The 20,482-nt window shown below is 51.0% G+C and overlaps 1 protein-coding gene across 4 annotated transcripts; it reads left to right on the top strand.

The window, feature by feature from the left end:
* The first annotated feature begins 206 nt into the window (after positions 1–206).
* upk1a (uroplakin 1a) lies at positions 207–16,219 on the top strand. 4 transcript variants are annotated; one of them, XM_068018393.1, is made up of 8 exons: positions 207–288; positions 3,834–3,937; positions 4,917–5,117; positions 5,666–5,740; positions 6,641–6,751; positions 10,060–10,239; positions 11,503–11,586; positions 15,008–16,219. In XM_068018393.1, the coding sequence occupies exons 2-8, from the start codon at positions 3,872–3,874 to the stop codon at positions 15,050–15,052; spliced, it is 762 nt and encodes a 253-aa protein (XP_067874494.1). In that variant the 5' UTR covers positions 207–288; positions 3,834–3,871; the 3' UTR covers positions 15,053–16,219. The 4 variants fall into 4 exon arrangements, with proteins under 4 accessions (XP_067874494.1, XP_067874495.1, XP_067874496.1 ...); XM_068018394.1 differs by lacking the exon at positions 207–288 and adding an exon at positions 303–337; XM_068018395.1 differs by lacking the exon at positions 207–288 and adding an exon at positions 306–331.
* Positions 16,220–20,482: the final 4,263 nt, after the last annotated feature.

Genomic DNA, 20,482 nt, shown 5'->3' with positions numbered 1-20,482 from the left:
GTCCCACACACACTGACTCTCACTGGGGTAAATACAGAGTTGAGTGATGGTGTGGTCAGTCTGGCTGGAATTCCCAGTCTCCGTGTTTTGGAACTTCCAATTACCTGCCAGACCTATCAGTCTAGTCCAGATTCACTGTGTAATCCTGGCTCCAGCTACTGATTGCCACTGGTCTTGTGACATCAGAGAGGGAAACAGGTTTAACCTGTCTGTGATCACAGAGTGTGTGTCAGTATTTAGCAGGTACTCAGGTCCTGAAATCAGAATCAGGTGACAGCAGGTGTAGAGGTGAGAGTTTGAGGTGTCTTTGGGACTGGGCAGATTGGCTGAGGTGTGGGTCTGTATCTCTTTAATTAAATTGAGTTGTTTTAAGTACTGCAGGGGGGTTTTGTTAGGTTTCAGAGTTTATTTGGGAGCCTGGTTCGTAAAATTGAAAATGTAAAAATTTGAGCTGTGATTAGAATTGTGTTTCTCCAAGTTTGAACTGTGTTCAGTTGTGTGTGGTTGGAGGCTCAAAACTGATTCCCTTCGTCCAGAGATCCTGGTGTCTGGCAGTTTCAGGGTGCTCGGACTATCCTGTGTCTGTCTTGTTAGAGTGAGTGAGGTACCCCTCTGTCCTGAATATTCTCCGAAAGGGTTTTAACTATTTAACTCTGAGCTTTGCGTGTGTGTCTCTACATTTTGAGGTTAATTAATTTGTTCAATGTTTGTGGTACCTTGCTGGTTGAGACAGGTTCTCCCAAGTGTTGGTGTTTTTATCGTAGTAACTTTTCAGTATTTTTACTTTTGGGGCACTTGGAGTTTAACAGAGTTTGAGTTAAAAAGTTTGAACTTAATTTTGATTTTGTAGAATGTGTAAGGTGAAATTGTTTAGGTGATAGAATTAAATATTGTGGAAGGTTCGAGCGTTCCTCCTTGTGTTTTCCGGAATGCCTGTTTTTTGTTTTGTTGCTGTTTTTTGGGGGGATCCAGAGGAATGTTTGAAATGTCAGGTTGTGGTTTCAGTAAACATGTGTGTAACTGGACCCCACCTGTGTGGTGAGTGAGTGAAAGACAGACCTGCATTTCTCTAGTGCCTGTTGTCCCCCATCACTGGATGCCCCAAAGTACCTCACCCAATGATGTACTATTTGTCTGTTTTTTTTTTGTGAAGTGTGCTCACTGTTGTGATGCAGGAAAAGCAGCAGCCAGTTTGTGCACAGCAAGATCCCACAAACAGCACTGTGATAATGATCCAGATCGTCTGTTTTTTTTTTAGTGATGTTGGTTGAGGGATAAATATAGTCCCTCCCCCCCACCCCCCGCCGGCTCTTCTTCCAAATAGTGGCCGTGGGATCTTTTACACCCACCTAAGAGGGTTTAATGTCTCATCTGAAAGACAGTACCTCCAACGGTGCAGCACTCCCTCGGCACTGACCCTTCGACAGTGCGGCACTCCCTCCGTGCTGTCAGCCTGGATTCTCTCCAAGTCTCCCGAGTTGGGAGGCACTGGGTGGTGATGCTTTCCTACAATAATATTTTGCATTTATATAGCACCATTTTTAATGTAGTGAAATGTCCCTAAGCTGCTTCACAGGAGCGTGAATCGGACTCTCTCCCATTTGAGGAGATATTAGGGACCGGCGACCAAAAGTTCGGTTTTTAAGGAGCGTCTTAAAGGAGGGGAGAGAGAGCGAGACAGAGCGACACAGAATATTCCAGAGCTTAGGGCCCCCAGGCAGCTGAAGGCACGGCCGCCAATAGTGGAGCGATGGGAATCGGGGGATGGGTGAGAGGCCGGAATTGGAGGGAGCGCAGAGATCTCGGAGGGTTGTAGGGGCTGGAGGAGGTTACAGAGACCTCGGAGGGTTGTAGGGGCTGGCGGAGGTTACAGAGATCTCGGAGGGTTGTAGGGGCTGGAGGAGGTTACAGAGACCTCGGAGGGTTGTAGGGGCTGGCGGAGGTTACAGAGATCTCGGAGGGTTGTAGGGGCTGGAGGAGGTTACAGAGATCTCGGAGGGTTGTAGGGGCTGGAGGAGGTTGCAGAGATCTCGGAGGGTTGTAGGGGCTGGAGGAGGTTGCAGAGACGGGGAGGGTTGTAGGGGCTGGAGGAGGTTGCAGAGACGGGGAGGGTTGTAGGGGCTGGCGGAGGTTACAGAGATCTCGGAGGGTTGTAGGGGCTGGAGGAGGTTACAGAGATCTCGGAGGGTTGTAGGGGCTGGAGGAGGTTACAGAGATCTCGGAGGGTTGTAGGGGCTGGAGGAGGTTGCAGAGATCTCGGAGGGTTGTAGGGGCTGGAGGAGGTTGCAGAGACGGGGAGGGTTGTAGGGGCTGGAGGAGGTTGCAGAGACGGGGAGGGTTGTAGGGGCTGGAGGAGGTTACAGAGATCTCGGAGGGTTGTCGGGGCTGGAGGAGGTTGCAGAGACGGGGAGGGTTGTAGGGGCTGGAGGAGGTTGCAGAGACGGGGAGAGTTGTAGGGGCTGGAGGAGGTTGCAGAGACGGGGAGGGTTGTAGGGGCTGGAGGAGGTTGCAGAGACGGGGAGGGTTGTCGGGGCTGGAGGAGGTTGCAGAGACGGGGAGGGTTGTCGGGGCTGGAGGAGGTTGCAGAGACGGGGAGGGTTGTCGGGGCTGGAGGAGGTTGCAGAGACGGGGAGGGTTGTCGGGGCTGGAGGAGGTTACAGAGATCTCGGAGGGTTGTCGGGGCTGGAGGAGGTTGCAGAGACGGGGAGGGTTGTAGGGGCTGGAGGAGGTTGCAGAGACGGGGAGGGTTGTAGGGGCTGGAGGAGGTTACAGAGATCTCGGAGGGTTGTCGGGGCTGGAGGAGGTTGCAGAGACGGGGAGGGTTGTAGGGGCTGGAGGAGGTTGCAGAGACGGGGAGAGTTGTAGGGGCTGGAGGAGGTTGCAGAGACGGGGAGGGTTGTCGGGGCTGGAGGAGGTTGCAGAGACGGGGAGGGTTGTCGGGGCTGGAGGAGGTTGCAGAGACGGGGAGAGTTGTCGGGGCTGGAGGAGGTTGCAGAGACGGGGAGGGTTGTCGGGGCTGGAGGAGGTTGCAGAGACGGGGAGGGTTGTCGGGGCTGGAGGAGGTTGCAGAGACGGGGAGGGTTGTCGGGGCTGGAGGAGGTTGCAGAGACGGGGAGGGTTGTCGGGGCTGGAGGAGGTTGCAGAGACGGGGAGGGTTGTCGGGGCTGGAGGAGGTTGCAGAGACGGGGAGGGTTGTCGGGGCTGGAGGAGGTTGCAGAGACGGGGAGGGTTGTCGGGGCTGGAGGAGGTTGCAGAGACGGGGAGGGTTGTCGGGGCTGGAGGAGGTTGCAGAGACGGGGAGGGTTGTAGGGGCTGGAGGAGGTTGCAGAGACGGGGAGGGTTGTCGGGGCTGGAGGAGGTTGCAGAGATGGGGAGGTGGGGGTGTACAGAGAAAAGAGGCGGCTGAGGGGTGACCTGATAGAGGTCTTTAAAATGAAGGGGGTTTCGATCGGGTAGACGTAGAGAAGATGTTTCCACTTGTGTGCGGAGAGACCAGAACTCGGGGCCATCAATATAAGACAGTCACTAATAAATCCAGTGGGGAATTCCGGAGAAACCTCTTTCCCCAGAGAGTGGTGAGAATGTGGAACTCGCTCCCACAGGGAGTGGTTGAGGTGAATAGTATCGATGTATTTAAGGGGGAAGCCGGATAAACACATGAGGGAGAAAGGAATAAAGGATATGGTGATGGGGGGGGGGAGATGGAGTTGTACCCAATTGGTTGATTCTTCACCTCCGCTGTCCACTGGGTTATCCTGAAGGAAGTGTCCTGGAAAATGCAGGGCAATCCTGATTTGGTTGGTAACTCCTGGCTGTCTCTTCTCTTTGTGCAGTGTGACCAGAGATTTGAGTGACTGACTGACTGGGAAAGATGGGAGAAACGAGTGCCTCACCTGTGCTCAAAGCCATCCTGATCTTTGGCAAACTGATCCTCATGGTAAGTGGCATCGCAGAAGCCAAGGGGGGGCACGGTTCTGGTGCCTAGTGTAAGTCGTGTGTCTGTAGCATGAGAGTGGGGTGGTGGTGGTGGTGGGGGGGGTGGTGGGGGGGGGGGTTGCGGTTTGTGGGGGTATCTGTGGGGACCAATGCCCCAGTGATAATTGATGTAGGGAGGTGTGCCTGCGGTGACTCCTCCCCCACCGTGGGTGAGGAGCAGGTGAACAAGCAGAACTTCTCTCAAGTAGATTGTGCACGGAGCTGGGGTAAATGATCTTGCGTCTGTCCCACGTCACTGACTTTTTTGCCCTGCAGTCTGTGAAGACTGATGTCTAACGATGTCAAGAGGGCGTGGAGGACCAGTGGCTCATTTTTGGGTTTTTTTTTTAATATAAACTGTGCTGAAGCTGGAATGTGGTAATTGAGTCCTGAATGTTGCCGAACCGGTTGTGTGAGATTTCTTGACTGTGACTGCTCTGTGTTGAAAGGTGAAGCTGTTGTTTTATTAATGATACTGGTAGGGGGAGAAAACGCCCTCTCAGTATCGAGAGCACTGAGTGAGTGAGAGCGTCACAACACCCAAAGGCCGTCACAAATCTGGAGCTCCCCTCCCCCAAAATAAGGATTACTGAACCAAGACACGGAGATGGAGTTGATCAGATCGGCCATGATGTCATAGAATAACAGAATAGTCTCGAGGGGCTGAATGGCCTCTTTGCGTGTTTCTCAAAGTCCCTCGTGATTTGGAACACCTTTATTGAATCCCCCCCCCCCTACCCCGACCTTCCTTCTCTGCTCTAAGGAGCACCATCCCAGAGGAGGGAAGGGAGGGTCCTGGTGAGAAATGATGGACTGGGGGAATTGCTGCCTTTCCCGAGTCCAGTCCGGTGTAGCCTTTGGTGTTGACGTGTCCTGTGTGGTGTGTAACGGTGTCTCTCTCTCTCCCTCTCTCTCTCTCTCTCTCCCTCTATTCCCTCCAGCTCGCCGGCCTCGCCCTGTTTGCGGAGACCATCTGGGTGGTCACTGATCCGTTCAGGGTCTATCCGGTCCTGGGGGCTTCGGGTAAGGATGACGTCTTCGCTGGTGCCTGGATCGCCATCTTTACCGGCTTCGCCTTCTTCTGCCTCTCCATTTTCGGCATCCTGGCCGTGCTGAGTGAGAGCCGGACTATGGTCACCACCGTGAGTACAGCGGTGGGGGGGGTGGGGGAACGTGGGCTTGGGATGAGAGCCGGACTATGGTCACCACCGTGAGTACAGGGTGGGGGGGGAACGTGGGCTTGGGATGCATGGAGGGGGGGGGGGGGGCGGGTGTGGAGTTGGTAATGGGGGGGGGGGGGGGTGGCGGGTAGGGGAAGCAGTGGTTGAAGGGGTCACGGGAGAGTCTGAGGTTTTCTGTCCAATCTGAGCCCTATGTTGGACTGAATGAAGATCCCAGACTCCATTCACAAGCTGTGCTGAGTGAGGTGAGCCTGAGGAGGGAGGGGTGGCTGACTGTTAACCTCAGTACTACTGGGTCAGGGCTAATGCTGCAGATCCAAGGACCCCTGTGCAAGGTGGGGGGGTGGAGGGAAAGGGTGGGCCTTGAGTGTGGTGCCCACTCCAGTTGAACATCCTGATGAATGGTGCTGGGTGAATGGGTGAGGCACTGATGGGGAGTGAATGCCCCAGTGGGTTAGGAGCTGTGAATACTGAGGCCTGTCTCATTGTGTGTCCTCCTTTCCACACAGTATCTGGTGCTAATGGTCATCGTCTACATCTTCGAAACGGCCTCATGTATCACGGCCATCACACACCGCGACTATGTAAGTACAGGATGATCCCACTGCCTTTAGTGGGTGCTGTTTGAGTGAGGGATGGGTGCAGGGTGCTGTAACAATTCCGAGATTGCGGGGACCCATTCACTCGTTCCTCACAGTTTTGTTCTCAATACCCTTCACTAAATTTCCTCCTCCTCTTTCTGCATTTGGTCAGTGGGGGATAACTGGCTCAGGGACTGTATTCACAGGATGTGGGCGTCACTGGCCAGGCCAGCATTTATTGCCCATCCCTAATTGCCCCTTGAGAAGGTGGTGGTGAGCTGCCTTCTTGAACCGCTGCAGTCCATGTGGGGTAGGTACACCCACAGTGCTGTTAGGAAGGGAGTTCCAGGATTTTGACCCAGCGACAGTGAAGGAACGGCGATATCGTTCCAAGTCAGGATGGTGTGTGACTTGGAGGGGAACTTGCAGGTGGTGGTGTTCCCATGCATCTGCTGCTCTTGTCCTTCTAGGTGGTAGAGGTCACTGGTTTGGAAGGTGCTGTCGAAGGAGTCTTGGTGCATTGCTGCAGTGCATCTTGTAGATGGTACACACTGCTGCCACTGTGCGTCGGTGGTGGAGGGAGTGAATGTTTGTGGATGGGGTGCCAATCAAGCGGGCCGCTTTGTCCTGGATGGTGTTGAGATTCTTTACCAGGTTTTATTTTTAGAAAAGAGAGACCGGTACGTTTCTCTAGTGCCTTCCCCTGCTTCACCCCTCAGGATGTCCCCAATTGTTTCACAGCTAACGAAGTCCTCGTTCTACCAGGGTAGCTTGTGTCCAGACAGGAGGATGTTGGTTGCTCAGTGGGGTGGTCTAATTGTGTGTGGAGGCTGATATCCCTTGGTTCCGGCCTCCTGACCCAGCTCGGAGCTTGTTTCTCACTGAATCCTCTTTGTACCTCAGCTGACCTCCAACCCTAAATTTGTGAAGAAACAGATGCTACAATACTACGGTGACATCAGCACAAACCAAGGCCGTGATCTCACCACCATGTGGAATCGGGTCATGCCACAGGTAGGGGATTGATGAAACACTCTGACTCTCCGTCCGCGTCTGAACGTGCTGGTTTAACCATCGGGCTGTGTTCCCCATGCAATTCTCGGTGCACAGGACGTTGCGATAAAGGATGGACCAGGGGTGGAGGGGGGGGGGTTGACGTGGGATTGGAGGGTGGGGCGGAAAACCAGGACAACAGATGATTGGAAATCCAGACCTGACCAGCTTGCGATTTTTTTTTTTTTTTTTTTTTTTTTTTTTTTTTTTAAGCCAGTAAAACGGGAAGGGATGGTGTTTTGTAAACTTGGCAAAATCCCATAATTTAAATCCTCCTAGACAGGAGGAGACCCATTCAGCCCCCTTGAGCCTGTTACACGGGATGCAGATTGAAGATAATCAGTAAAAGAACCAGAGGGGGAGAGGAGGAGAATGTTTTTGACGCAGTGAGTTGTTGTGATCTGGAACGCGCTGCCTGAAAGGGCGGTGGAAGCAGATTCAATAATAACTTTCAAAAGGGGGGAATTGGAGAAATACTGGAAGGGGAAAAATTTGCAGGAGGATGGGGGAAAGAGCAGGGGGAGAGTGGGGACTAATTGGATAGATCTTTCAAAGAGCCAGCACAGGGACGATGGGTAGAATGGACTCCTCCTGTTCTGTATGATTCTGATGTCCCTGTTCTTCAAGCCTGAAATGAAATTTGCATCTACATCCTCCTCCCCAAACCAACTGTGGACATTTGGTGAGAAAGGATAGCGAAGATGATTCTCGACAGGGGCGAGAGTAACAGGGTAGTTGTTATGGGGGACTTTAACTTTCCAAATATCGACTGGAAATACTATAGTTCGAGTACTTTAGATGGGTCAGTTTTTGTCCAGTGTGTGCAGGAGGGTTTTTTGACACAGTGTGGAGACAGGCCAACCAGGGGCGATGCCACATTGGATTTGGTACTGGGTAATGAACCCGGCCAGGTGTTAGATTTAGATGTAGGTGAGCACTTTGGTGATGGTGATCACAATTCGGTTAGGTTTACCTTAGCGATGGGCAGGGACAGGTATATACCGCAGGGCAAGAATTATAGCTGGGGGAAAGGAAATTATGATGCGATTAGGCAAGATTTAGGATGCGTAGGATGGGGAAGGAAACTGCAGGGGATGGGAACAATCGAAATGTGGAGCTTATTCAAGGAGCAGCTACTGTGTGTCCTTGATAAGTATGTACCTGTGAGGCAGGGAGGAAGTTGTCGAGCGAGGGAGCCATGGTTTACTAAAGAAGTTGAAGAGCCTGTCAAGAGGAAGAAGAAGGATTATGTTAGGATGAGACGTGAAGGCTCAGTTAGGGCGCTTGAGAGTTACAAGCTAGCCAGGAAGGATCTAAAGGAAGAGCTAAGAGCAAGGAGAGGACACGAGAAGTCATTGGCGGATAGGATCAGGGAAAACCCTAAGGCTTTCTATAGGTATATCAGGAATAAAAGAATGACTAGAGTTAGATTAGGGCCAATCAAGGATAGTAGTAGGAAGTTGTGTGTGGAATCAGAGGAGATAGGGGAAGTGTTAAATGAATATTTTTCATCAGTATTTACAGTAGAGAAAGAAAATGTTGTCGAGAATACTGAGATTCAGGCTACGAGGCTAGATGGGATTGAGGTTCACAAGGAGGAGGTGTTATCTATTTTCACACTTTCCAAAATTGCTAAGTCCCCTGGGCCAGATGGGATTTATCCTAGGATTCTCTGGGAAGCCAGGGAGGAGATTGCAGAGCCTTTGTCCTTGATCTTTATGTCGTCATTGTCGACAGGAATAGTGCCGGAAGACTGGAGGATAGCAAATGTTGTCCCCTTGTTCAAGAAGGGGAGTCGAGACAGCCCTGGTAATTATAGACCTGTGAGCCTTACTTCGGTTGTGGGTAAAATGTTGGAAAAGGTTATAAGAGATAGGATTTATAATCATCTTGAAAAGAATAAGTTCATTAGCGATAGTCAGCACGGTTTTGTGAAGGGTAGGTCGTGCCTCACAAACCTTATTGAGTTTTTCGAGAAGGTGACCAAACAGGTGGATGAGGGTAAAGCCGTGGATGTGGTGTATATGGATTTCAGTAAGGCGTTTGATAAGGTTCCCCACGGTAGGCTATTGCAGAAAATACGGAAGTATGGGGTTGAAGGTGATTTAGAGCTTTGCATCAGAAATTGGCTAGCTGAAAGAAGACAGGGTGGTGGTTGATGGCAAATATTCATCCTGGAGTTTAGTTACTAGTGGTGTACCGCAAGGATCTGTTTTGGGGCCACTGCTGTTTGTCATTTTTATAAATGACCTGGAAGAGGGTGTAGAAGGGTGGGTTAGTAAATTTGCGGATGACACGAAGGTCGGTGGAGTTGTGGATAGTGCCGAAGGATGTTGTAGGGTACAGAGGGACATAGATAGGCTGCAGAGCTGGGCTGAGAGATGGCAAATGGAGTTTAATGTGGAAAAGTTTGAGGTGATCCACTTTGGAAGGAGTAACAGGAATGCAGAGTACTGGGCTAATGGGAAGATTCTTGGTAGTGTAGATGAGCAGAGAGATCTTGGTGTCCAGGTACATAACCTGGGTGGCAACTTTCAGGGATTTAATAGAGCTGTTAAGAAGGCATATGGTGTGTTAGCTTTTATTAGTAGGGGGATCGAGTTTCTGAGCCACGAGGTCATGCTGCAGCTGTACAAAACTCTGGTGAGACCACACCTGGAGTATTGCGTGCAGTTCTGGTCACCGCATTATAGGAAGGATGTGGAAGCTATGGAAAGGGTGCAGAGGAGATTTACTAGGATGTTGCCTGGTATGGAGGGAAGGTCTTACGAGGAAAGGCTGAGGGACTTGAGGTTGTTTTCGTTAGAGAGAAGGAGGAGGAGAGGTGACTTAATAGAGACATATAAGATAATCAGAGGGTTAGATAGGGTGGATAGTGAGAGTCTTTTTCCTCGGATGGGGATGGCAAACACGAGGGGACATAGGTTTAAGTTGAGGGGTGATAGATATAGGACAGATGTTAGAGGTAGTTTCATTATTCAGAGAGTAGTAGGGGCGTGGAACGCCCTGCCTGCAACAGTAGTAGACTCGCCAACTTTAAGGGCATTTAAGTGGTCATTGGATAGACATATGGATGAAAATGGAATAGTGTAGGTCAGATGGTTTCACAGTTCGGCGCAACATCGAGGGCCGAAGGGCCTGTACTGCGCTGTAATGTTCTATGTTCTATTTCCTCTGTCTCCCCACTGAGCAGGGATTAGGGGAGGGATGGCGAGTGACTTGCTGGATCTGAATCTCTGCCTTTTTTTTTTCCCCCCCGTGTCACTCAGGAGCAGTGCTGTGGGGCTTTGGGGCCCACAGACTGGATTAAGTACACCTCCTTCTTCAGAACACAGTTCAATGAGACAGTTGCTCCCTGGCCTTTCCAGTGTTGTAAGAGAGATGTTAGCATGCAAATCATTAACCAGGAGGGATGTGCTGTTGGACACCAAGATTTCTTGAACCAGAAGGTGAGTGTCTGGGGTCAGGATACAGTCCTTCAGGAACGTGACTCCCGTCCCGTCTAGTGTGAGGGTCTACCCACCCTACCTCATCTCTGGAAAACTCTTCATTCTTCAACCTGGAGCTCTCCGCTTTCTCCTTCACTCTTTGCTTCCCCATATCAATAACCCTCTGCTCATCAGCCTATCTTATCCAAGTCTCTTCCGTTCGACATTCTCTTCCTCCTCTCTTTTTTTCCCCCCCACCCCACCAATTATGATCAGCTGCTGATCTCCGCTCCAGTAATCCATCTCTCCAATTCCCACATTCCCCATTCCATGAGCTGCCTCAAGAGATTTGGTTGCCTGAAACTGGGAATTTTGAGTTCAGGAATTCCATGTTGTGGGCAAGGCAGGGTCCTCTCTGGGACTGATCGCCTGAGGTCCTCGACTGTATCTACTGCACTCGCGTTCCATTCCCATTCCGGGTTCAGTTGTCTCCGTGCTGTTTGTAACCTCCCGACTCAACTACTCCCAACATTCTCCTGGCCAGCTTCCCACCTCCCACTCCGTAAACTTCAGCCCATCCCACACTCTGCTTTCCCCCCCCCCCCCCCCCACGTCCTGGCTCGCACCAAGTCCTGTTCACCCCTCACCCTTGGTGTTTTTCTCAAATCACTCCTCGCCCCCTCCCCATCTCTGTAACCTCCTGCAGTCCCTACAACCCTCCCCATCTCTGTAACCACCTCCAGCCCCTACAACCCTCCCCATCTCTGTAACCACCTCCAGCCCCTACAACCCTCCCCATCTCTGTAACCACCTCCAGTCCCTACAACCCTCCCCATCTCTGTAACCACCTCCAGTCCCTACAACCCTCCCCATCTCTGTAACCACCTCCAGCCCCTACAACCCTCCCCATCTCTGTAACCTCCTGCAGTCCCTACAACCCTCCCCATCTCTGTAACCACCTCCAGCCCCTACAACCCTCCGAGATCTCTGCGCTCCCTCCAATTCCGGCCTCTTGCCCATCCCCCGATTCCCATCGCTCCACCATTGGTGGCCGTGCCTTCAGCTGCCTGGGGGCCCTAAGCTCTGGAATTCCCTCCCTAAACCTCTCCGCCTCTCTCTCTCTCCTTTTAAGACATTCCTTAAAAAGCTGACCTCTGAGCTTTTGGTCACCGGTCCCTAATATCTCCTTGTGTGACTCGGTATTTATGTTTAATTAATGATCTTGTGATGCACTTTTGAGACATTTTTGTGTCGAATCTAATCTCAAATATGCTTTTTACTCAGGGCTGCTTTGACTATTTCAGTACGGCCATTAACAGCTATGCTTGGGGCATCGCCTGGTTTGGTTTTGCCATTCTAATGTGGACGGTACGTAAAGGACTGGTCATTATATACAGCCCCCCCTCCCCCCCCCCCTCTGGGTAAAGGACTGGTCATTACATACAGCCCCCCCCTCCCCCTCTGGGTGAAGGACTGGTCATTATATACAGCCCCCCCCTCCCCCTCTGGGTGAAGGACTGGTCATTATATACAGCCCCCCCTCTGGGTGAAGGACTGGTCATTATATACAGCCCCCCTCTGGGTGAAAGACTGGTCATTATATACAGCCCCCCCCTCCCCCCTCTGGGTGAAGGACTGGTCATTATATACAGCCCCCCCCTCCCCCCTCTGGGTGAAGGACTGGTCATTATATACAGCCCCCCCCTCCCCCCTCTGGGTGAAGGACTGGTCATTATATACAGCCCCCCCTCTGGGTGAAGGACTGGTCATTATATACAGCCCCCCTCTGGGTGAAGGACTGGTCATTATATACAGCCCCCCTCTGGGTGAAGGACTGGTCATTATATACAGCCCCCCTCTGGGTGAAGGACTGGTCATTATATACAGCCCCCCCTCCCCCCTCTGGGTGAAGGACTGGTCATTATATACAGCCCCCCCTCCCCCCTCTGGGTGAAGGACTGGTCATTATATACAGCCCCCCCCCTCCCCCCTCTGGGTGAAGGACTGGTCATTATATACAGCCCCCCCTCTGGGTGAAGGACTGGTCATTATATACAGCCCCCCCCCTCCCCCCTCTGGGTGAAGGACTGGTCATTATATACAGCCCCCCCTCCCCCTCTGGGTGAAGGACTGGTCATTATATACAGCCCCCCCTCCCCCCTCTGGGTGAAGGACTGGTCATTATATACAGCCCCCCTCTGGGTGAAGGACTGGTCATTATATACAGCCCCCCTCTGGGTGAAGGACTGGTCATTATATACAGCCCCCCCTCCCCCCTCTGGGTGAAGGACTGGTCATTATATACAGCCCCCCCTCCCCCCTCTGGGTGAAGGACTGGTCATTATATACAGCCCCCCCTCCCCCCTCTGGGTGAAGGACTGGTCATTATATACAGCCCCCCTCTGGGTGAAGGACTGGTCATTATATACAGCCCCCCCTCCCCCCTCTGGGTGAAGGACTGGTCATTATATACAGCCCCCCCTCTGGGTGAAGGACTGGTCATTATATACAGCCCCCCTCTGGGTGAAGGACTGGTCATTATATACAGCCCCCCTCTGGGTGAAGGACTGGTCATTATATACAGCCCCCCTCTGGGTGAAGGACTGGTCATTATATACAGCCCCCCTCTGGGTGAAGGACTGGTCATTATATACAGCCCCCCTCTGGGTGAAGGACTGGTCATTATATACAGCCCCCCTCTGGGTGAAGGACTGGTCATTATATACAGCCCCCCCTCCCCCCTCTGGGTGAAGGACTGGTCATTATATACAGCCCCCCCTCCCCCCTCTGGGTGAAGGACTGGTCATTATATACAGCCCCCCCCCTCCCCCCTCTGGGTGAAGGACTGGTCATTATATACAGCCCCCCCTCTGGGTGAAGGACTGGTCATTATATACAGCCCCCCCCCTCCCCCCTCTGGGTGAAGGACTGGTCATTATATACAGCCCCCCTCTGGGTGAAGGACTGGTCATTATATACAGCCCCCCTCTGGGTGAAGGACTGGTCATTATATACAGCCCCCCTCTGGGTGAAGGACTGGTCATTATATACAGCCCCCCTCTGGGTGAAGGACTGGTCATTATATACAGCCCCCCCTCCCCCCTCTGGGTGAAGGACTGGTCATTATATACAGCCCCCCCTCCCCCCTCTGGGTGAAGGACTGGTCATTATATACAGCCCCCCTCTGGGTGAAGGACTGGTCATTATATACAGCCCCCCCTCCCCCCTCTGGGTGAAGGACTGGTCATTATATACAGCCCCCCCTCCCCCCTCTGGGTGAAGGACTGGTCATTATATACAGCCCCCCCTCCCCCTCTGGGTGAAGGACTGGTCATTATATACAGCCCCCCCTCCCCCCTCTGGGTGAAGGACTGGTCATTATATACAGCCCCCCTCTGGGTGAAGGACTGGTCATTATATACAGCCCCCCTCTGGGTGAAGGACTGGTCATTATATACAGCCCCCTCTGGGTGAAGGACTGGTCATTATATACAGCCCCCCTCTGGGTGAAGGACTGGTCATTATATACAGCCCCCCCTCCCCCCTCTGGGTGAAGGACTGGTCATTATATACAGCCCCCCCTCCCCCCTCTGGGTGAAGGACTGGTCATTATATACAGCCCCCCCTCCCCCCTCTGGGTGAAGGACTGGTCATTATATACAGCCCCCCTCTGGGTGAAGGACTGGTCATTATATACAGCCCCCCCTCCCCCCTCTGGGTGAAGGACTGGTCATTATATACAGCCCCCCCTCCCCCCTCTGGGTGAAGGACTGGTCATTATATACAGCCCCCCTCCCACTCTGGGTGAAGGACTGGTCATTATATACAGCCCCCCCTCTGGGTGAAGGACTGGTCATTATATACAGCCCCCCCTCTGGGTGAAGGACTGGTCATTATATACAGCCCCCCCTCTGGGTGAAGGACTGGTCATTATATACAGCCCCCCCTCTGGGTGAAGGACTGGTCATTATATACAGCCCCCCCTCCCCCCTCTGGGTGAAGGACTGGTCATTATATACAGCCCCCCCTCCCCCCTCTGGGTGAAGGACTGGTCATTATATACAGCCCCCCCTCTGGGTGAAGGACTGGTCATTATATACAGCCCCCCCTCTGGGTGAAGGACTGGTCATTATATACAGCCCCCCCTCTGGGTGAAGGACTGGTCATTATATACAGCCCCCCCCCTCCCCCCTCTGGGTGAAGGACTGGTCATTATATACAGCCCCCCTCTGGGTGAAGGACTGGTCATTATATACAGCCCCCCCTCTGGGTGAAGGACTGGTCATTATATACAGCCCCCCCTCTGGGTGAAGGACTGGTCATTATATACAGCCCCCCCTCCCCCCTCTGGGTGAAGGACTGGTCATTATATACAGCCCCCCCTCCCCCCTCTGGGTGAAGGACTGGTCATTATATACAGCCCCCCCCCCTCCCCCCTCTGGGTGAACGGCTGGTCAGTTTATGCAGCCCCCACCCCCCTTGGATGAGGTACTGTCAGTGTTAAGGAACCCTCTCTAATGACTACTTGTTTGGCACCTGGTGTTCCTAACCCTGGAAAACAGTTAAAACTGGGATGTCGCTGGCTGCACTCATCCACCCAGTTGATCCTTCATTGCCCAGTGTTTAAGTTTAAGTTTGGGATTGTATCTGTGAGTTCACACTTGTCCTGACCATCTCCTTTTAGCCAATGGATTGAAAAAGTTGTGACTCTCTCTCTCTCTCTAGGTGCACTGACCTGGAGATTCCGTGTGTAACTGAACTAACTCTCTACTTTTCTATTCTCTTCCAGTTTGTCGTTTTGGTTCTGACTATGTATTACCTAACGACACTCTAAAAGCTCACCACAGGAAGAGTACTGACTGTTTGTTTGATTGAGATGTGTACATGCAGGAACGATCTCTCAACTCTACCCCCATCGGTGTTTTTAAGAAGTGAATGTTTGTTTATGTATCTTAGCTCTGACACTGAGTTAACCCAGCAAACGGAGTTTCCTTACTCCTCAGTCTTCCCGCCCTATCCCAGGGGGACTGTCTGAAGCTCTGTCCTTTTTTTAGTTATACAAATAAGCAGCTAATTAACTAAGTACATCATTCAGTCCATATCCTAGCTCTGAGCTACAGAGTTTATATCTCCATTAAAACCCCACCTCCATCTGAAACCTGCCCAGTCACCAGCCTCAAACACACGGACATCCCTCTTAATTGTAGCTGGTGAAATTGCATTCTGGAACCAGAGTCCGGGCTCTAACCCTAATTTTGTCAATAAAGATTAAATCTTGTGTGGAGCTGTTGCCATCGACCATCTTTGCTGAGTGCTCTCCCTTTCACTCGATCTTGGCCAAGATTGTGAAATTGATTGATTTGGGATGGGGAGGGAAGTGTTGCTGGAAGTTCCCCCCAGTTTTTTTTTTTTTTTCCCCCCCCCATCGTGATGGCCTTTCCAACCCACTGGACAAGGAAAAACCCATCTTCCAAAACATTTCCTCCCTGCCACTTTTTTTTAAATTAAACCTTTGTTGCTCTAAGCTTCCTGTTCAAATGTTCTTTTCTTCTCTCTCGGTGATGTTGGGTCCAACTTGTCTGAAGACACTTGGCGACAGAGTGACCTCTGGTCCTGAGGTGCATGTGAATTTGCTGTTTTGTTTTTTTTTTTAACTGGATCTCCCAGTGCTTTGCACTAACTCCCAGCTTCCCCCAAGCCCCGAATGCAGTTTGGATTAGTGTTGGGTGAGCTCCAGATTTGGTATGGTAAAGAGAGGGTTGACATCCCGCAACACTAAGTTGGGTTTTTTTATTTGATGTGAGCTTGGGTATTTCTGACTTTTACAATTGTACAGTGACTCCAGTCTAGGAAGGAACCTGGGGAGCAGGGTATAGTGTGTCTAGTTTCTGACTCGATGAATACCCCACTTTCTGTATCTGACTTTTTTTGAAACTGTTTGTCTGTTGAACTCTCATATTGCAGTTATTAAACATTTAAACTATTAAATATTTCACAATGATTGTTTTTAAGTGTGTTATTTAAGTGGGAGGCACTTGTCTGCATCTGGTCGGGTTTAAATATTCCTATATAAATTGGGTTGCCCTGCAGTATGAGACTTGACTGACTGAGATTACCTCATTAGAAGTAACCAATGATCTACTTTATTCACTGGGATGTGGGCGTCACTGGCCAGGCTAGTATTTACTGCCCATCCCTAATTGCCCTTGAGAAGGTGGTGGTGAGCTGCCTTCTTGAACCGCTGCAGTCCATGTGGGGTAGGTACACCCACAGTGCTGTTAGGAAGGGAGTTCCAGGATTTTGACCCAGCGACAGTGAAGGAACGGCGATATAGTTCCAAGTCAGGATGGTGTGTGACTTGGAGGGGAACTTGCAGGTGGTGGTGTTCCCATGCATCTGCTGCCCTTGTCCTTCTAGTTGGTAGAGGTCACGGGTTTGGAAGGTGCTGTCTGTGGAGCCTTGGTGCACTGCTGCAGTGCATCTTGTAGATGGTACACACTGCTGCCACTGTGCGTCGGTGGTGGAGGGAGTGAATGTTTGTAGATGGGGTGCCAATCAAGCGGGCTGCTTTGTCCTGGATGGTGTCGAGCTTCTTGAGTGTTGTTGGAGCTGCACCCATCCAGGCAAGTGGAGAGTGTTCCATCACACTCCTGACTTGTGCCTTGTAGATGGTGGACAGGCTTTGGGGAGTCAGGAGGTGAGTTACTCACCGCAGGATTCCGAGCCTCTGACCTGTTCTTGTAGCCACGGTATTTATATGACTACTCCAGTTCAGTTTCTGGTCAATGGTGAGTTACAGGACGATAAATTCCTGCAGCTTTTGTGATGGAATGTGAACTTTATGTCAGTGCCTCATTAACCCTGGATTTATTTGTCCAGTGACATAACCACTCTGCTACTGTCTGCATTTCCAGACTTGGAAAGAATTTGCATTTCTCCAGCACCTTTCCCCACCTAGGGATGTCCCAAAATGCCTCACCGACAACCAAGAACATTTTTTTTGAAGTATCGACACTGTTGTAATGAAGGAAATTTGGCAGCTGTTTTGTGCACAGCAAGATCCCACAAACGGCAATCTGATCAGGACCAGATCATCTGCATTTAGCCCTGCTAACATCAGCCTAGATGTAGTCAGTTATACAGCACACAGAGGGCCTTCAGCCCACTGTGTCTGTGCTGGCCATCAAGCACCTAACTATTCTAATCCCTATTTCCAGCACTCGGCCCGTAGCCTTGTATGCTATGGTGTTTCAAGTGCTCATCTAAATACTTCTTAAATGTTGTGAGGGTTCCTGCCTCTATCACCCCTTCAGGCAGTGTGTTCCAGATTCCAACCACCCTCTGAGTGAAAAAATTTCCTCAAATCCCCTCTGAATCTCCTGCCCCTTACCTTAAATCTATGCCCCCTGGTTATTGACCCCTCCGCTAAGGGAAAAAGTTTCTTCCTATCTGACCTATCAATGCCCCTCATAATTTTGCAGACCTCAATCAGGTGCCCCCTCAGCCTTCTCTGCTCGAAGGAAAATAACCCTGGCTGATCCAGTCTCTCTTCATAGCTGAAATGCTCCAGCCCAGGCAACATCCTGGTGAATCTCCTCTGCACCCTCTCCAGTGCAATCACATCCTTCCTATAGTGTGGTGCCCAGAACTGTACACAGTACTCCAGCTGTGGCCTAACTAGCATTTTATACAGCTCCATCATAACCTCCCTGCTCTTATATTCTATGCCTCAGCTAATAAAGGCAAGTATCCCATATGCCTTTCTAACCACCTTATCTACCTGTGTTGCTGCCTTCAGTGATCTATGGACAAGTACACCAAGGTCCCTCTGACCCTCTGTACTTTCTAGGGTCCTACCATCCATTGTATATTCCCTTGCCTTGTTAGTCCTCCCAAAATGCATCACCTCACACTTCTCAGGATTAAATTCCATTTGCCACTGCTCCTCCCATCTATATCATCCTATAATCTAAGGCTTTCCTCCTCACTATCTACGAAAACACCAATTTATGTGCCATCTGTGAACTTATTGATCATACCTTCTATATTCACGTCTAAATCATCAATGTACACTACAAACAGCAAGGATCCCAGCACCGATCCCTGCGGTACCCCACTGGTCACGGGATTCCACTCGCAAAACCAACCCTCGACCATCACCTTCTGCCTCCTGCCACTAAGCCAACTTTGGATCCAATTTGCCAAATTGCCCTGGATCCCATGGGCTCTTACCTTCTTGACCAATCTCCAATGTGGGACCTTATCAAAAGCCTTACTGAGGTTCATGTGGACTACATCAACTGTTTTACCCTCATCTACACATCTAGTCACCTCCTCGAAAAATTCAATCAAGTTAGATAGACACGATCTCCCCCTGACAAAGCCATGCTGACTATCCTTGATTAATCTCTGCCTCTCCAAGTGGAGATTAATCCCGTCCTGCAGAATTTTTTCCAATAGTTTCCCTACCACTGATGTTAGACTCCCTGGCCTGTAATTACCTGGTTTATCCCTGCTACCCTTCTTGAATAATGGTACCATATTCGCTGTCCTCCAGTCCCTCGATACCTCTCCTGTGGCCAGAGAGGAGTTGAAAATTTGTCAGAGCCCCCGCTATCTCCTCCCATGCCTGGGATACATCTCATCTGGGTATGGGGATTTAGTCACTTTTAAGCCTGCTTAAAGAGCAAATACTTCCTCCCTTTCGATGCTAATGTGTTCCAGTATATCACAATCCCCCTCCCTGATCTCTACGCCTACAATGGGCAGGCTCTGCACCTTTGAGAGACAGGTGGCTGCATGTTGGTTCCAGTCAACCTTTCCCTCCCTGGCCTCAAGCATCATCTCCTGGTGACATCAAATTCCACAGGTACACAGTCACTGAACCCAGCCCGGTCTCCGAAAACCAGGAAATGGCAAATACCTTGGGGATGTTGACAAAATGTTTCAGCTCATCTACTGCAGAAACCTTCACTCACCCTGGAGGTGGGTTCCAGGTACAAAGGTCATCAAAATGTACTGAACAGGTATAGAGAATAGCTGAATGGAATTCTGCCCTTTATATCTGGAGGACGAGAATACAAGGTGGGGGGAGAAGCCAGGTTTCAGCTTTACAAAGCCCTGGTTCGACACACCTGGAGTTACTGGGAGTAGTTCTGGGAACCACACCTTCAGAAGGAGATTTTAGCCTTCGAGAGAGTGCAGTGTAGATTTACCAGAATGATACCTGAACTCCAAGAGTTAAATTACAAGGAGAGATTCCACACACCAGGGCTGCATTCCCGGGAATTTAGAAGGTTAAAGACTGATTTGATTGAAGTTTACAAGATATTAAGATGAACTGATAGGGTTGATAGATAGAAACTATTCCCGCTGGTTGGGGAGTCCAGAACAAGGGGACATGACCTAAACATTCGAGCCGGAGTTTTCAGGAGTGAAATTCGGAAACACTTGCACACACAAAGGGTGGGAGAAGTTTGGAATTCTCTTCCCCAAATGGCAATCAATGCTGGATCAATTGTTCATTTTAAATCTGGGATTGATAGATTGTTGTTACCCAAAGATATTAAGGGATATGGGACAATATGGAGTTGGATCACAGATCAGTCATGATGTCGTTGAATGGCAGAATAGGCTAGAGGGGCTGAATGGCCTCCTTCTGTTCCTGTGTAACAGGCTCGAGAGGGGCTGAATGGGCCTCCTCCTGTTCCTGTGTAACAGGCTCGAGAGGGGGCTGAATGGGCCTCCTCCTGTTCCTGTGTAACAGTCTCGAGAGGGGCTGAATGGGCCTCCTCCTGTCCCTGTGTAACAGACTCGAGAGGGGCTGAATGGGCCTCCTCCTGTCCCTGTGTAACAGACTCGAGAGGGGCTGAATGGGCCTCCTCCTGTCCCTGTGTAACAGGCTCGAGAGGGGGGCTGAATGGGCCTCCTCCTGTTCCTGTGTAACAGGCTCGAGAGGGGCTGAATGGGCCTCCTCCTGTTCCTGTGTAACAGGCTCGAGAGGGGCTGAATGGGCCTCCTCCCGTATCCAATCCCTTTCTCTGTCCTCCAGATCTGACTATTCCAACATTCACCTGACCGACCTCCCACTCTGTGACCTTCAACCCTCCAAACTCAGATGGTGGTACGTCATAGCTCACACTGAGTCCTGTCACCCCCACATACCCTCCCGCCTCCCCCCCCCCATTGCTCCCTGACCTACACAGGCACCCAATTGAACAACAACACCCTTTTAACATTCTCATATCGTGGTTTTCAAATCTCT

Source organism: Heterodontus francisci, chromosome 39, assembly GCF_036365525.1.
Source record: "Heterodontus francisci isolate sHetFra1 chromosome 39, sHetFra1.hap1, whole genome shotgun sequence".
Lineage (NCBI taxonomy): Eukaryota > Metazoa > Chordata > Chondrichthyes > Heterodontiformes > Heterodontidae > Heterodontus > Heterodontus francisci.
Note: the sequence above shows the minus strand (reverse complement) of the source record. Positions and strands in the feature narration are given on the sequence as shown.

What these genes read in the sequence shown, in the direction of transcription:
- upk1a (XM_068018393.1), top strand. Translation starts at nt 3,872, where the DNA reads ATGGGAGAAACGAGTGCCTCACCTGTGCTCAAAGCCATCCTGATCTTT. An exon ending in GCCGGACTATGGTCACCACC is followed by an intron (nt 5,118 to 5,665) that starts GTGAGTACAGCG and finishes CTTTCCACACAG; the next exon opens with TATCTGGTGCTAATGGTCAT. An exon ending in TTGCCATTCTAATGTGGACG is followed by an intron (nt 11,587 to 15,007) that starts GTACGTAAAGGA and finishes ATTCTCTTCCAG; the next exon opens with TTTGTCGTTTTGGTTCTGAC.